The 17,566-nt window shown below is 43.7% G+C and overlaps 1 protein-coding gene across 1 annotated transcript in view; it reads left to right on the top strand.

Moving 5' to 3' along the window:
- Positions 1-12,787, top strand: part of SDHAF2 (succinate dehydrogenase complex assembly factor 2) — a 38,339-nt gene extending 25,552 nt beyond the window's left edge. The window contains exon 4 of the mRNA XM_069739398.1: positions 12,382-12,787. Coding sequence (XP_069595499.1) covers positions 12,382-12,512 — 131 coding nt within the window. The 3' untranslated portion in view covers positions 12,513-12,787. The remainder of the gene's footprint in view (positions 1-12,381) is intronic.
- Positions 12,788-17,566: the final 4,779 nt, after the last annotated feature.

Genomic DNA, 17,566 nt, shown 5'->3' with positions numbered 1-17,566 from the left:
ATCGGTGTGGATCAGTGGACCTTAAGATTGGTCAAAGAGGGGATGAAAATAGAGTTTACATCATATCCCCAAAAAAGAATGAAAACTACAACGTTATCAACACCGAAGCTACAGTCCACCCTGATAACTGGGATAGAAGATCTCTTAATCAACAATGTGATCTCCACAGTCCCAAAAGACGAAAGAAACAAGGGCCATTATTCCAGCCTATTTCTGATAAGGAAACCAAACGGAACCCATCGGATGATAATCAATCTGAAACCGCTGAATCAATATGTAACCTACAGAAGATTCAGAATGGAGTCCGTCAGATCGACAGTACCCTTAATAGGGCAAGACTTCGTCATGGCAACCATCGACTTACAGGACGCATATTATCACGTCCCAGTCCATCCAACCTATCGGAAATTTCTAAGGTTTGCAGTCACCAGAGGAGAAGTTATAGACCACTTCCAGTTCAATGTCCTCCCATTCGGACTATCATCAGCTCCAAGGATCTTTACAAAGGTCATGTCCGAGGTGATGGCGTACATCAGAAGTCGACGGATATGCATAATCCCATACCTCGACGACCTCTTGGTAGTGGCTCCCACGGTTCCAATTCTACAGGAACATCTTCAAACAACAGTCCAGATCCTGTCATCTCTGGGTTGGGTGATAAACCCCAAAAAATCGGATATGGTTCCGTCCACAACAAAGATCTTTTTAGGGGTCTTATTAGACTCCCACAGACAAACATCTTTCTTGCCCGAACAAAAACGGTCCCTGCTTACATCAAGGATAAGAACATTGCGGGACAAGAAGAGAGTATCTCTAAGATGGGCCATGTCGGTTCTAGGTACCATGACATCTTGCATCCAGATGGTGGCATGGGCTCAAGCCCACACCAGGATACTTCAGACTCATATTCTGTCAAGCTGGGACAGATCCCCAGGTTCTCTAGACAAAAAGATCCGGATACCACCGCATGTAAAGTCCTCATTAACATGGTGGCTACAAAAAGAGAACTTAATGAGAGGAGTTCCCTGGTTGCAGGTCCCAGCAGTGACCATAACAGTAGATGCCAGTGGAAAAAGTTGGGGAGCTACGGTAGACCAGCACATATTCCAGGGATTCTGGTCAGCCGAAATAGCACAACAATCCTCGAATTTCAAAGAGCTAAAAGCAGTAGAAGAAGTTCTCAAAGCGGCGGTAACTCTTGTACAAAATTCCCACTTAAAAATATACTCAGACAACATGACAACAGTTGCCCACCTTCGCCACCAGGGAAGTACAAGACACGAAGATCTAAAAAGAATATCAGCAAGAATATTTTCGTGGGCCGAAGAACATGTTCTCTCCATATCCGCCCTACACATAAAAGGGGAGATAAACGTACAAGCCGACTTCCTGAGCAGAACAGAGGTCCATCCAGGAGAATGGAGCCTAAACCCAGAAGTCTTTCAGATACTAGTCAAAAGATGGGGACAGCCAGAAGTGGACTTGTTCGCGAACAGTCAGAACGCAAAGGTAGACCAGTTCTTCTCGCTAGATCCGATGAATCCGGGGTTAGCTGTGGACGCATTGGTCCAGCCATGGACATTCTCGCTAGCATAGGCGTTCCCGCCATTGCCGATCCTACCAAAAGTCCTGCAGAAAATAAGGGCAGAAAAACTCAAGGTGATCCTAGTGGCTCCACTTTGGCCCAAAAGAGGTTGGTTTGGGGCCCTCATCAGTCTAAAGATAGATGGGCCAATAGCACTTCTACCGGTCAAAGACCTTCTCTACCAGGGGCCAATACTGCATCCAGATCCCGAGAGGCTACACCTAAATGCCTGGCTTCTGAATTCTCAATTCTGAGAACTAGAGGACTATCAAAGAGAGTAATTGAAACATTACAAAAAAGTCGCAAAACGGTAACTAATTCTATTTACCAAAAGATCTGGAAGACGTTCATCACGTGGTGTGCTCCTGAGCAACCTAACCCAGATAAACCAAACCTAGCCAAGATCCTGGATTTTCTACAAGATGGGCTGGAGAAGGGTCTCAGACCCAGCACCCTCAAGGTACAAGTGGCAGCGTTGAGCTCTTATTTTGACCAGTCTTTAGCCAACCATAGATGGGTAAGAAGATTCATGACGGCGGCATCCCGCATATCTCCAAGACCCATAAATATAGTTCCATCCTGGGACCTGAATATAGTCCTGAAAGGACTTACACTGCCACCATTTGAACCCTTATCTTCCATAACCATGGATAAGCTCGCTTGGAAAACCACCTTCCTGGTAGCTATAACAACAGCCAGAAGAGTGGGTGAACTACAAGCCCTGTCAATCAACGAGCCCTACATGAAGATTCTTCAGGACAGGCTTATCCTACGATTAGACCCATCCTTTCTCCCAAAGGTCGTCTCCGATTTCCACAAATCGCAGGAGATAATTCTTCCATCATTCTATCAAGAACCAAAGAATGAGGAAGAGGAACATTTCCATACTTTGGATGTTCGAAGAATGGTACTCTATTATCTTCATGCATCAGAAAAGATTAGAAAAGATCAAAATCTGTTTATTCATCTTCTCGGCCAGAATAAGGGGAAGAAGACTTCCAGATCCACAATTGCAAATTGGATCAAAAGAGCAATCCTGGAGGCTTATCAAATTCAAGGCCTTCCACCACCAGGAAAGCTTACAGCCCATTCTACTAGAGCAACAGCTGTCTCCTGGGCCGAGAAAGCCAGTGCTTCCATCGAGCAAATATGCAGAGCGGCTACATGGTCCTCGGTCCATACGTTCTCCAAACATTACAGGCTTGACCTGATGTCAAAAGAAGACTTAGCCTTCGGAGAAAAAGTCCTTAGTGCTGTAGTCCCTCCCTAAAAATTACTCTTGGGTACTGCTCCAGGTGTGCTGTCGTGGGGGGTTACTAGAGAAAATAGAATTATTCTTACCGTTAATTCGGTTTCTAGTAACCCACCACGACAGCAGGAGTAATCCCTCCCTTTGCTTAATATACGTTCTGAAAAGAATAAATATAATTTGAAGCATTCATTCTCCTGTGGTCCTTTATAATAACACTGAGGGGAGGATGAGGGAGGGGTTATTTAACCTCTTGTCATTTCCTGTCCCTATTAGGAAAGGGGTAACATCCTCCAGGTGTGCTGTCGTGGTGGGTTACTAGAAACCGAATTAACGGTAAGAATAATTCTATTTTTTTTGTTAGGAAGTTATAAGGGTTAAAATTTGACCAGCGATTTCTCATTTTTACAACGAAATTTACAAAACCATTTTTTTTTAGGGACCACCTCACATTTGAAGTCAGTTTGAGGGGGGTCTATATGGCTGAAAATACCCAAAAGTGACACCATTCTAAAAACTGCACCCCTCAAGGTACTCAAAACCACATTCAAGAAGTTTATTAACCCTTCAGGTGCTTCACAGCAGCAGAAGCAACATGGAAGGAAAAAATGAACATTTAACTTTTTAGTCACAAAAATTATCTTTTAGCAACAATTTTTTTATTTTCCCAATGGTAAAAGGAGAAACTGAACCACGAAAGTTGTTGTCCAATTTGTCCTGAGTACGCTGATACCTCATATGTGGGGGTAAACCACTGTTTGGGCGCACGGCAGGGCTTGGAAGGGAAGGAGCGCCATTTGACTTTTTGAATCAAAAATTGGCTCCACTCTTTAGCAGACACCATGTCACGTTTGGAGAGCGCCCGTGTGCCTAAAAATTGGAGCTCCCCCACAAGTGACCCCATTTTGGAAACTAGACGCCCCAAGGAACTTATCTAGATGCATAGTGAGCACTTTGAACCCCCAGGTGCTTCACAAATTGATCCGTAAAAATGAAAAAGTACTTTTTTTTTCACAAAAAAATTCTTTTAGCCTCAATTTTTTCATTTTCACATGGGCAACAGGATAAAATGGATCCTAAAATGTGTTGGGCAATTTCTCCTGAGTACACCAATACCTCACATGTGGGGGTAAACCACTGTTTGGGCACATGGTAAGGCTCGGAAGGGAAGGAGCGCCATTTGACTTTTTGAATGAAAAATTATTTCCATCGTTGGCGGACACCATGTCGCGTTTGGATAGCTCCTGTGTGCCTAAACATTGGCGCTCCCCCACAAGTGACCCCATTTTGGAAACTAGACCCCCCAAGGAACTTATTTAGATGCCTAGTGAGCACTTTAAACCCTCAGGTGCTTCACAAATTGATCTGTAAAAATGAAAAAGTACTTTTTTTTCACAAAAAAATTCTTTTCGCCTCAATTTTTTCATTTTCACATGGGCAGTAGGATAAAATGGATCATAAAATTTGTTGGGCAATTTCTCCCGAGTACGCCGATACCTCATATGTGGGGGTAAACCACTGTTTGGGCACTCGGCAGGGCTCGGAAGGGAAGGCGCGCCATTTGACTTTTTGAATGGAAAATTAGCTCCAATTGTTAGCGGACACCATGTCGCGTTTGGAGAGCCCCTGTGTGCCTAAACATTGGAGCTCCCCCACAAATGACCCCATTTTAGAAACTAGACCCCCAAAGGAACTAATCTAGATGTGTGGTGAGGACTTTGAACCCCCAAGTGCTTCACAGAAGTTTATAACGCAGAGCCATGAAAATAAAAAAAAAAATTATTTTCTCAAAAATGATCTTTTAGCCTGCAATTTTTTATTTTCCCAAGGGTAACAGGAGAAATTTGACCCCAAAAGTTGTTGTCCAGTTTCTCCTGAGTACGCTGATACCCCATATGTGGGGGTAAATCACTGTTTGGGCACATGCCGGGGCTCGGAAGTGAAGTAGTGACGTTTTGAAATGCAGACTATGATGGAATGCTCTGTGGGCGTCACGTTGCGTTTGCAGAGCCCCTGATGTGGCTTAACAGTAGAAACCCCCCACAAGTGACCCCATTTTGGAAACTAGACCCCGAAAGGAACTTATCTAGATGTGTGGTGAGCACTTTGAACCCCCAAGTGCTTCATAGAAGTTTATAATGCAGAGCCGTGAAAATAATAAATACGTTTTCTTTCCTCAAAAATAATTATTTAGCCCAGAATTTTTTATTTTCCCAAGGGTTACAGGAGAAATTGGACCCCATAAGTTGTTGTCCAGTTTCTCCTGAGTACGCTGATACCCCATATGTGGGGGTAAACCACTGTTTGGGCACATGCCGAGGCTCGGAAGGGAAGTAGTGACTTTTGAAATGCAGACTTTGATGGAATGGTCTGCGGGCGTCACATTGCGTTTGCAGAGCCCCTGGTGTGCCTAAACAGTAGAAACCCCCCACAAGTGACCACATTTTAGAAACTAGACCCCCCAAGGAACTTATCTAGATATGTGGTGAGCACTTTGAACCCCCAAGTACTTCACAGACGTTTACAACGCAGAGCCGTGAAAATAAAAAATCATTTTTCTTTCCTCAAAAATGATGTTTTAGCAAGCATTTTTTTAGATTCACAAGGGTAACAGGAGAAATTGGACCCCAGTAATTGTTGCACAGTTTATCCTGAGTACACTGATACCCCATATGTGGGGGTAAACCACTGTTTGGGCACACGTCAGGGCTCGGAAGTGAGGGAGCACCATTTGACTTTTTGAATACGAGATTGGCTGGAATCAATGGTGGCGCCATGTTGTGTTTGGAGACCCCTGATGTGCCTAAACAGTGGTAACCCCTCAATTCTACCTCCAACACTAACCCCAACACTAACCCCAACACACCCCTAACCCTAATCCCAACTGTAGCCATAACCCTAATCACAACCCTAACCACAACCCTAATTCCAACCCTAACCCTAAGGCTATGTGCCCACGTTGCGGATTCGTGTGAGATATTTCCGCACCATTTTTGAAAAATCCGCGGGTAAAAGGCACTGCGTTTTACCTGCGGATTTTCCGCGGATTTCCAGTGTTTTTTGTGCGGATTTCACCTGCGGATTCCTATTGAGGAACAGGTGTAAAACGCCGCGGAATCCGCACAAAGAATTGACATGCTGCGGAAAATACAACGCAGCGTTTCCGCGCGGTATTTTCTGCACCATGGGCACAGCGGATTTGGTTTTTCATATGTTTACATGGTACTGTAAACCTGATGGAATACTGCTGCGAATCCGCAGCGGCCAATCCGCAGCCAAATCCGCACCGTGTGCACATAGCCTAATTCTAAAGGTATGTGCACACTGCGGAAAACGCTGCAGATCCGCAGCAGTTTCCCATGAGTTTACAGTTCAATGTAGACCTATGGGAAACAAAAATCGCTGTACACATGCTGCGGAAAAACTGCACGGAAATGCAGCGGTTTACATTCCGCAGCATGTCACTTCTTTGTGCGGATTCCGCAGCGGTTTTACAACTGCTCAAATAGAAAATCGCAATTGTAAAACCGCAGTGAAATGCGCAGAAAAAAACGCGGTAAATCCACCATAAATCCGCAGCGGTTTAGCACTGCGGATTTATCAAATCCGCAGCGGAAAAATCCGCAGAGGACCAGAATACGTGTGCACATACCGAAGCCCTAACCCTACCCCTAGCCCTACCCCTAACCCTACCCCTAACCCTACCCCTAACCCTAACCCATAAACCCATATTCTAACATTAGTGGGGAAAAAAAATTTCTTTATTTTCTTATTGTCCCTACCTATGGGGGTGACAAAGGGGGGGGGTCATTTATTATTTTTTTTATTTTGATCACTGAGATAGATTATATCTCAGTGATCAAAATGCACTTTGGAACGAATCTGCCGGCCGGCAGATTCGGCGGGCGCACTGCGCATGCGCCCGCCATTTTGGAAGATGGCGGCGCCCAGGGAGAAGACGGACGGGACCCCGGCAGGATCGGTAAGTATGATGGGGTGGGGGGGGATCACGGGGGGGGGATCGGAGCACGGGGGGGGGGGAATCGGAGCGCGGCAGGCGTGGAACGGAGCACGGGGGGCGTGGAACGGAGCACGGGGGGGCTGTAACGGAGCACGGGGGGGTGGATCGGAATGCAGGGGGGGTGATTGGAGCACGGGGGGGTGATTGGAGCACGGGGGGAGCGGACAAGAGCACGGGGGGAGCGGAGCACTGGATGGAGGGGAGCCGGAGCAGTGTACCGGCCAGATCGGGGGGCTGGGGGGGCGATCGGTGGGGTGGGGTGGGGGCACATTAGTATTTCCAGCCATGGCCGATGATATTGCAGCATCGGCCATGGCTGGATTGTAATATTTCACCCGTTATAATAGGTGAAATATTACAAATCGCTCTGATTGGCAGTTTCACTTTCAACAGCCAATCAGAGCGATCGTAGCCACGAGGGGGTGAAGCCACCCCCCCTGGGCTAAACTACCACTCCCCCTGTCCCTGCAGATCGGGTGAAATGGGAGTTAACCCTTTCACCCGGCCTGCAGGGACGCGATCTTTCCATGACGCCACATAGGCGTCATGGGTCGGATTGGCACCGACTTTCATGACGCCTACGTGGCGTCATGGGTCGGGAAGGGGTTAAAGTTTGGATTTTTTTTTTACCACTTAGATTAAAAAAAACCTAGACATGTTTGGTGTCTATGAACTTTTAATTTAAAAAACCTGACCGGCACATCCAAACATAGACTCAGTGTGAACAGGTGCTGAACCTAGAGTCGCCAACTCGTATATAGTTAAGTAAATAAGGCAGCACACTGCAGCGCTAGAACATACAAACTTGAAAAACGAAATTTGAACTGCATTACTGCACTAGAAATATGAAAAATGAGAGCTTTTAGCGCATAAAAATGGCCAATTTTATGTGTACCTGGTAGCCCCGTTACGGCATCTCTCTTATACCAGGTCCTAAACTTGCCTTACCTCGCTGAGAATAAACGTCTCCATCTGAATGGGTACATGTGAAAACCTCTTACTAGACTAAAATTCTCTCTCTCTGTGGAGGGGTATTGGACCTGCTGTAATTAAAACACCTGAAGCTAGGAGGCGGGGAGTGCACGATCAGAAGGCTAGAGAATACATTTCAAAAACCTGACCGGCACATCCAAACATAGACTCAGTGTGAACAGGTGCTGAACCTAGAGTCGCCAACTCGTATATAGTTAAGTAAATAAGGCAGCACACTGCAGCGCTAGAACATACAAACTTGAAAAACGAAATTTGAACTGCATTACTGCACTAGAAATATGAAAAATGAGAGCTTTTAGCGTATAAAAATGGCCAATTTTATGTGTACCTGGTAGCCCCGTTACGGCATCTCTCTTATACCAGGTCCTAAACTTGCCTTACCTCGCTGAGAATAAACGTCTCCATCTGAATGGGTACATGTGAAAACCTCTTACTAGACTAAAATTCTCTTTCTCTCTGTGGAGGGGTATTGGACCTGCTGTAATTAAAACACCTGAAGCTAGGAGGCGGAGTGCACGATCAGAAGGCTAGAGAATACATTTCAAAAACCTGACCGGCACATCCAAACATAGACTCAGTGTGAACAGGTGTTGAACCTAGAGTCGCCAACTCGTATATAGTTTAGGACCTGGTATAAGAGAGATGCCGTAACGGGGCTACCAGGTACACATAAAATTGGCCATTTTTATGCGCTAAAATCTCTAATTTTTCATATTTCTAGTGCAGTAATGCAGTTCAAATTTCGTTTTTCAAGTTTGTATGTTCTAGCGCTGCAGTGTGCTGCCTTATTTACTTAACTATATACGAGTTGGCGACTCTAGGTTCAGCACCTGTTCACACTGAGTCTATGTTTGGATGTGCCGGTCAGGTTTTTGAAATGTATTCTCTAGCCTTCTGATCGTGCACTCCGCCTCCTAGCTTCAGGTGTTTTAATTACAGCAGGTCCAAAACCCCTCCACAGAGAGAGAGAATTTTAGTCTAGTAAGAGGTTTTCACATGTACCCATTCAGATGGAGACGTTTATTCTCAGCGAGGTAAGGCAAGTTTAGGACCTGGTATAAGAGAGATGCCGTAACGGGGCTACCAGGTACACATAAAATTGGCCATTTTTATGCGCTAAAAGCTCTCATATTTCTAGTGCAGTAATGCAGTTCAAATTTCGTTTTTCAAGTTTGTATGTTCTAGCGCTGCAGTGTGCTGCCTTATTTACTTAACTATGAACTTTTAATGACCTGGAGAATCATACTGGCAGGTCAGTTTCAGAATTTATTGAACCTAGCAGAAAAGCTAAACAAAAAACAAGTGTGGGATTGCACTTTTTTGCAATTTCACCGCACTTGGAATTTTTTCTCCGTTTTCCAGTGCAAGACATGGTAAAACCAATGGTGTCATTCAAAAGTACAACTCGTCTGCAAAAAATAAGCCCTCACATGGCCATATTGACGGAAAAATAAAAAAGTTATGGCTCTGTGAAGGAGGGGAGCGAAAAACAAAAACGCAAAACTGAAAAAAGCCCCAGGAGTTACGGGGTTTAACTGATAAAACTGACACCTGGGGTGAAAAAATCCATCTTGTAGTTCTTGTGCTACTAGTGTTAGAATTTTTCAGTTAATGAGATGCCTGTGCTCCTGGGCGGGACTGTAGGCAGAATCTTGTTTTCCTGCTCTAAGCCAGAGATACCAAGGAAAGACCTCACATCAGGCCACCCTGCAATGCTTGTAGTTTACGTAGCAAAATCCTGCTGACAGGTTCGCTTTACATTGATAACAATCCTGTCCTGAGGATGCCAATACTGTTAACAGTATAGCGGACAATGCTGACCACGGTCAGACGAGTCCATCTTGCATTTGCACGTATGCCAACCGGATGTACACTACACAACTCACATATGCCAACCTGATTCACTCTACACAATTTACATATATGCCACCACATTATAAAATTCACATACCAGGAAAACAATAGATCAATTCCAATATAGGGTCACTTGTGGGTGATTCTGTTAATGCACATAAAGGCTCTGCAAACGCAACATGACGCACGCAGACCATTCCTTCAAAGTCTGCATTCCAAAAGGTCACTTTTTCCCTTCTGAGCCCTGCTGTGTGCCAAAACAGTAGTTTTCTCCCACTTATGGGGTATCATTGTACGCAGGAGAAATTGCACAACAGATTTAGAGTTCCAATTTCTCCTGTTACCCTTGCAAAAGTTAAAACATTGTGGCTAAAATTGCATTTTTGTGGAAAAAAAAATAGATTTTTTTTATTTTCACAACCCAACGTCATAATTTTTTGTGAAGCACCTGGGGGATCAAAGTGCTCACCACACATCTAGATAAGTTCATTGAGGGGGTCTAGTTTTTAATATTGCGTCACTTGTGGGGTTTTTTCACTGTTTAGGCACATCAGGGGCTCTGCAAATAGGACATGGCTTCCGCTAATGAGTCCAGCAAATTTTGCATTCAAAAAGTCAAACGACGCTCCTTCCCTTCTGAGCCCTGCTGTGCACCCAAACAGTGGTTTTTCCCCACATATGGGCTATCAGCGTACTCAGGAGAAATTGCACAACAAATTTTGTTTTCCATTTTTTTCATGTGTTTTGTGAAAATAAAATGGAGTCTAAAATAAAATTTTAGTGAAAAAAGTTAAATGTTCATTTATTTCCTTCCATATTACTTCAGACAGTGTAAAGCACCTGACAGGTTAATAAACTACTTGAATGTGTTTTTGAGCACCTTGAGGGGTGCTGTTGTGAATTCTGTGGCTGAATTCACTCCTGTGGTCACAAGTGGTACTGCAGCTTCTGAGCTTCCTCCCTCAGGTGTTCTGGTGAGCTCGTTGGCTGCTTTGTTATTTAACTCCACCTGATTCTGTCTTCCTTGCTCCTTGTCAATGTTCCAGTGTTGGACCTGAGCTTCTGGATCTTTCCTGTGGCCTGCTGCTCTGCTTAGATAAGTGCTTCTTTGCTTTTGTTGCTACTTTTTCTGTCCAGCTTGTCTATTCGTTTTTGCTGGAAGCTCTGAGACGCAAAGGGTGCACCGCCGTGCCGTTAGTTCGGCACGGTGGGTCTTTTTGCCCCCTTTGCGTGGTTTTTTGCTTTAGGGTTTTTTGTAGACTGCAAAGTTCTCTTTGCTATCCTCGCTCTATCTAGAATATCGGGCCTCACTTTGCTGAATCTATTTCATCCCTACGTTTGTCTTTTCATCTTGCAAACAGTCATTATATGTGGGGAGCTGCCTTTTCCTTTGGGGTATTTCTCTGAGGCAAGTCAGGCTTGTTTTTCTATCTTCAGGCTAGTCAGCTCCTCAGGCAGTGCCGAGTTGCATAGGTAGTGACAGGCGCAATCCACAGCTGCCTTTAGTTGTGTTTAGGATAGGTTCAGGTATTGCGGTCTACAGAGATTCCACGTCTCAGAGCTCGTTCTATTGTTTTTGGGTTATTGTCAGATCACTGTATGTGCTCTGATTGCTGGCACACTGTGTCACTGGATTGCCTACATAACAGGGTGCAGTTTTTAGAATGGTGTCACATTTGGGTTTTGTTCTGTTATATAGACCCCTCAAAGTCACTTGAAATGTGAGGTGGTCCCTAAAAAAAATTGTTTTGTAAATTTTGTTGTAAAATGAGAATTCACTGATCAACTTTTGACCCTTATAACTTCCTAACAAAAAAAAAATTGTTTAAAAAATTGTACTGATGTAAAGTAGACGTGGGAAATTGTATTAACTACTTTGTGCGACATGACTCTCTGATCTAAGGGCATAAGAAATCAAAGTTTGAAAATTGCAAAATATTCACCAAATTTCCATTTTTTTCACAAATAAGCACAAGTCACATCGAAGAAATGTTATCACTATCATAAAGTACAATATGTCACGGAAAAAAAACATTCTCAGAAATAGTGGGATACATAGAAGCGTTCTAGAGTTATTACGGCATAATGTGACAGTGGTCAGAATTGTAAAATTTGTTCTGATTATGAAGTGGAAGACAGGCTCAGGGGTGAAGGGGTTAAAGAGGTTGACCATTACTTTAACATTGGTGGCCTTTCCTTAGGGTAGGTCATCAATATCTGATGGATGGGGCTGTGACACTCAGCACACCTGATGTTCCGCTGTTTTCGGTGTCGGCAGCAGTCTACTGTATAGTCGATTTGGCCAGGTACCACACATCTGACCTCTATTGATTAGGTCATAAACGTTAAAGTAGTGGACCACCTCTTTAATGACGTAACTCATCCATATGAGATCACCTGTCACCCGGCCTTCCATTTAAGCGAATAATAATCTGCAGCTCTCAGCAGCGACTAATAAACACTGGACATCCCCTTTAAATATGGCTGTAAGGACTCTCCTCCCCCAGGGGCTAACATTAAATATTATAAAGCGATGACTTGTCGCTCTGGGACCCCCACAATGTGATAAGCCATCACTTTATGGAGATGTGAATTCGCCATTAACACCATTTTACAGTACTGAGTCGGGGGTTGCATCGTATGGACAGTGGACTCATCTGCCGATCATTATTTTTACAGGGGCACAGGACCCCCCTGAGGACTTCAATAACGAAATTATGCACTTACTTAAGGAGTTTGCCAAAAATCGCAATATGGAGCAACGTCTGAGGCAGCCGGACCTGGAATATTTATTCCCAGAGGCGCAGTAAGGATCACCGTGTACATCGGAGTGACAGCAGCTGAGTCTGTCCATCCAGTGGTAATGAAATGTATGGTGGATGTTTGCCCCCATACGTCAGAGGCTGGGGTGGGTGATCAGGAACATTGCATTTCACTATGCCCTACCCTTCCTTCTTACGGGAGGCAAGCCTCTACCAAAGACGTATTTTACAGACATCAGTATAAAATATATAATATTGATAATAAAGGAAAGCCCGCTGTGAAAATGTATATTACTGTTAGAAATAAAATAAATGTTGAACTTGGGAAACAATTGTATTTATTGTAGAATTATTACTGAAAGGGTTTTTCTGATTAAGAAATCCACAAATCATCTTCCTGCCTAGATTACACACAGCCCGTTCATTTCCTGGGTAATGCGCCATTTCTTCCTTGTGCTGCAAGTTCTCCTGCAAATCCCAGATGATCCCTGAAGCTCTGAAGAACCCCTTGTAATGAGATGTCAGTGAGACCCTTATTCCCCACCACAGGCTGCAGCACAGAAAACACTTCCCAGATCCCTCATTTGTGTAGAGTTCACAGTGTATGAAGCCAGACAAAGGCATTCGTAATAAAGAAGGCCATGTTATTGGGGTTTTCCCACAAACAAAATACCTTTCAATCAATAGATCTTGGAACAATAATCATTTCCACAATTGGGTGTGTCAAAAAATAATGTTCCTGTGCTGAGATAATCTTATAAATGTGCCCCTGCTGTGTACTGTGTAATGGCCGTGTCTGACCGTGCAGGAACATGGTCTGATCATGTCCACCACCCACAGCACTTGCAGCTCATTAGCACATAATTTACACTATGGATTTCTCTAAAACCGCAAAATGAAACTCTACAGGAAAGATAAGGATTTAATCACCCATGAGGGACCTTTTATATACATGCCATTTATTTGGTGTATAAAATCCCGATGACAGGTTCTCTTTAAACCTGACACATCACAACAGCTCTCCTTGTATGAGACCCCCACTGTACCGCGGATCCACGAAAATGTTTCATATTTCCCCTACTAATCAACGCTGACCAGTCCAATGTGTGTCCCAGGTCTTGGCTCAGTGCCCACTATCTCCATAATCACTGGCATTCTGGTCTTCATAGACAGAAAAGTAATCTGGGGGGATGACATACTAATTATTGTTTTTTAGCACTATGTTAGGGTCTATCGCAGTGATCAAAATGAACCAATAGGAATAATCCCAGCTGTTGCCAGTTGCATGCCAGCGTAGGATCAGGGGATTGCGGAAGTAACGGGGGGAATTGGGGACCTCATTTCTCTCTCCTATAAGATATAATGTCAGAAGAGAATTTTTTTAATAGCCGGCACACTTTTTTATTACTTGATCGCCGTTATTCATTGAAAAGCGGTAATCACTTAATAGTTGACCGGAAAAAAACAGCCCTGATCATATTCTCCAGGGTCTCGGCTACCCCTTGTAGCTGAAACCCCAGGTAATTTTTTTACTCTTGGGACGCGATTTATCCTTATTCTCAGTCACTGTTTCAATAAGGGGTTAAAGATGAGCGGATCAGACAAAATTCAAGTTCACCTGTTCCTGTGAAATTCTCCCTGGAAATTTAATTCACGGATAAGTTATTCTTCAGGAATTTATTGTTCCTTATTATGCGCTGAGGTCTCTCCAGTCTCCAGAACATGATAAATGTAATATGTGTGGTAGATCCGCTTACTCAGCTGTACACGGAGGTAGAAACGGGAATACTGTCTCCTTAAGTCCTTCACTGGTTTATTAGGTACATGCAGCATAAACCATGGGGAAGTAAAATAAACAGGGCCCTTTGGGCAAACCGGAAAACAAAATGGCATCTCACAGTCCATATGTTCGTAGGGATCCGTCCGCTCAGGGTTAGCAAAAACAAATAATTCAATTTAGCATCAACACAACCACTTTCCTGGAGTAACTCACTCCAAACACACTAAATCCTGAATGCCTCTGAAGGTTGACTGTTTAAGCCCCAGACCACACCCTAGAGTGGAGATAAGGTGGACAACGTCCCAGCTGCTCTATGGTTGCCCACAAAAACGCAGCCCTTAAACAAAATGGCTGATTAACCTCTCTCAACACTCTGTGTGCAGGAGCAAAACTTCTGGGTTTCAAATGACTGAAGCCAATAGCCTCAGTGAAACATATCTCATCTCCAGCACTTTGCCATTGACTTTGTCACACATGGAAAAAATAAATAACAATTCTTATACTCACCTCATTGGTCCTTTTGCTCCAACCCCGTCACCCATCCGGTCCTCACTGCATCTTATAATCACTGTCAAATATGCTAAAATATCCGAGATTTTTATAAAACCATCTTACCAGTTATACTGCACTGTGAAGTTCAGAAAAAAAACCAAAAGACTTATTCTTGTACTTAGTGGCATACCGCCAATGGCTGCAAAACCGTCATCTGCAATATGGAGTGTGCATTATACTTACTGTATGGGGGACTATGAGGGAGTGCATTATACTATTAAAAGGTCTATGGGGAGTGCATTATACTTACTGTATTGAGGACTATGGGGAGTGCATTATACTATATAAAGGACTATGGGGAGTGCATTATACTTACTGTATGCAGGACTATTGGGAGTGCATTATAATACATAAAAGACTATGGGGACTGCATTATACTATATAAATGTCTCTGGGGAGTACATTATATTTACTGTGTAGAGGACTATGGGGTGTGCATTATACTATATAAAGGATTATGGGGAATGCATTATACTATATGGAGGGATATGGGGTGCATTATGTTATATGGAGGACTATGAGGGTACTATATGGGAAGTGCATTATGCCATATGGAGGAAAATTGGGTGCATTATTCTATATAGAGGACTATGGGGAGTGTGTTAAACTATACGGAACACTATGAGGGGTGCATTGTACTACATTGAGGACTATGGAGAACTATGGAGAGTGCATTATACTGTATGGATGACTATAAAGTGCATTTTACTATATGGAGGACTATGGGGAGTGCATTATACTACAGTGGGTACGGAAAGTATTTAGACCCCTTTAAATTTTTCACTCTTTGTTCCATTGCAGCCATTTGGTTAATTTAAAAAAAACAACTTTTTTTTTCCAAATTAATGTACACTGCATTCGATCTTGAATGAAAAAGCACTGAAATGTAGAAATGTTTGCATATTTAATTAAAAAGAAAAAGTGAAATATCACATGGTCATAAGTATTTAGACCCTTTGCTCAGACACTCATATATAAGTCACATCCTGTCCATTTTCTTGTGATCCTCCTTGAGATGATTCTACTCCTTCATTGGAATCCAGCTGTGTTTAATTAAACTGATAGGACTTGATTTGGAAAGGCGCACACCTGTCTATATAAGACCTGACAGCTCCCAGTGCATGTCAGACCAAATGAGAATCATAAGGTCAATTGAGCTCGCCAAGGAGCTCAGAGACAGAATTGTGATAAGGCACAGATCTGGCCAAGGTTACAACAGAATTTCTGCAGTACTCAAGGTTCCCAAGAGCACAGTGGCCTCCATAATCCTTAGGCCTCTTTCACATTTCCGTCGGTACGGGGCCGTCGCAAACCTTCGGCCCGATGTACCGACGGACGTTGTGCAAAATTGTGCACAACGTGGCCAGCGGATGCAGTTTAACGACGCATCCGCTGCCCATTATGAAGTCCGGGGAGGAGGCGGCGGAGTTCCGGCCACGCATGCGCGGTCGGAAATGGCGGATCTGATGGACTAAAAAACGTTACATTGAACATTTTTTCGACACGATGGACCGCAAAAACACGACACATCCGTTGCACGACGGATGCGACGTGTGGCCATCCATCGCAATCCATCGTCAATAAAAGTCTATGGCAAAAAACGCATCCTGCGGGCACATTTGCAGGATCCGTTTTTTTACCAAAACGAGGGATTGCGACAGATGGCAAAAAACGGAAGAGTAAAAGAGGCCTTAAATAGAAGAAGTTTGGGACCACCAAAAGTCTTCCTAGACCTGGCCGTCCAGCCAAACTGAGCAATTGTGGGAGAAGAACCTTGGTGAGAGAAGTAAACAAGAACCCCAAGATCACTGTGGCTGAGCTCCAGAGATGCAGTAGGGAGATGGGAGAAAGTTGCACAAAGTCAACTATCACTGCAGCCCTCCACCAGTCGGGCCTTTATGGCAGAGTGGCTCAACGGAAGCCTCTCCTCAGTGAAAATTTTCTGTGCTAAAGCAAGGAAATGTGCGATACATGAAATGGGAATAGCATAATGGCTTGTGAAATTTATGAAAAAACACATGAGATTCTTAGCACAAGATTTGGCCAAAAGTTGTGAGCCCATCCACCAAACGTCACGGTAATCTCAGAACCGATGGGTACCTGAGCTGACTGCCTAGTGTGAACACTTACCTATGGCTAATAACATGATAAAGCCTGTGTTTGGATGTAATTAAAATCACAGCATGGTGATGGGCGGGGCGTTCAAGTCAGGAAAAATAGTACATAGTAAATATAGGAAAACTGACTGAACAGCAATCTAGTCTGAACTGGTGCATAACCAAAAAAGTCATATGGCAAATAGATCAATGGCTGCACTCAAAATTTTCTGTGCTAAAGCAAGGAAATGTGCGATACAGTTGGTTCTGAGCTTCCTATATAAGCAGGCTTTACCATGTTATTAGCCATAGGTAAGTGTTCACACTAGGCAGTCAGCTCAGGTACCCATCCGTTCTGAGATTACCGTGACGTTTGGTGGATGGGCTCACAACTTTTGGCCAAATCTTGTGCTAAGAATCTCGTGTTTTTTCATAAATTTCACAAGCCATTATGCTATTCCCATTTCATGTATCGCACATTTCCTTGCTTTAGCACAGAAAATTTTGAGTGCAGCCATTGATCTATTTGCTATATGACTTTTTTTGGTTATGCACCAGTTCAGACTAGATTGCTGTTCAGTCAGTTTTCCTATATTTACTATCTCCTCAGTGAAAGACATATGAGAGCCCACATAGAGTTTGCTATAAAAAAAAAAACACATGAAGGACTTCCA

The sequence above is a fragment of the Ranitomeya imitator genome, chromosome 9 (assembly GCF_032444005.1).
Source record: "Ranitomeya imitator isolate aRanImi1 chromosome 9, aRanImi1.pri, whole genome shotgun sequence".
NCBI lineage: Eukaryota > Metazoa > Chordata > Amphibia > Anura > Dendrobatidae > Ranitomeya > Ranitomeya imitator.
Note: the sequence above shows the minus strand (reverse complement) of the source record. Positions and strands in the feature narration are given on the sequence as shown.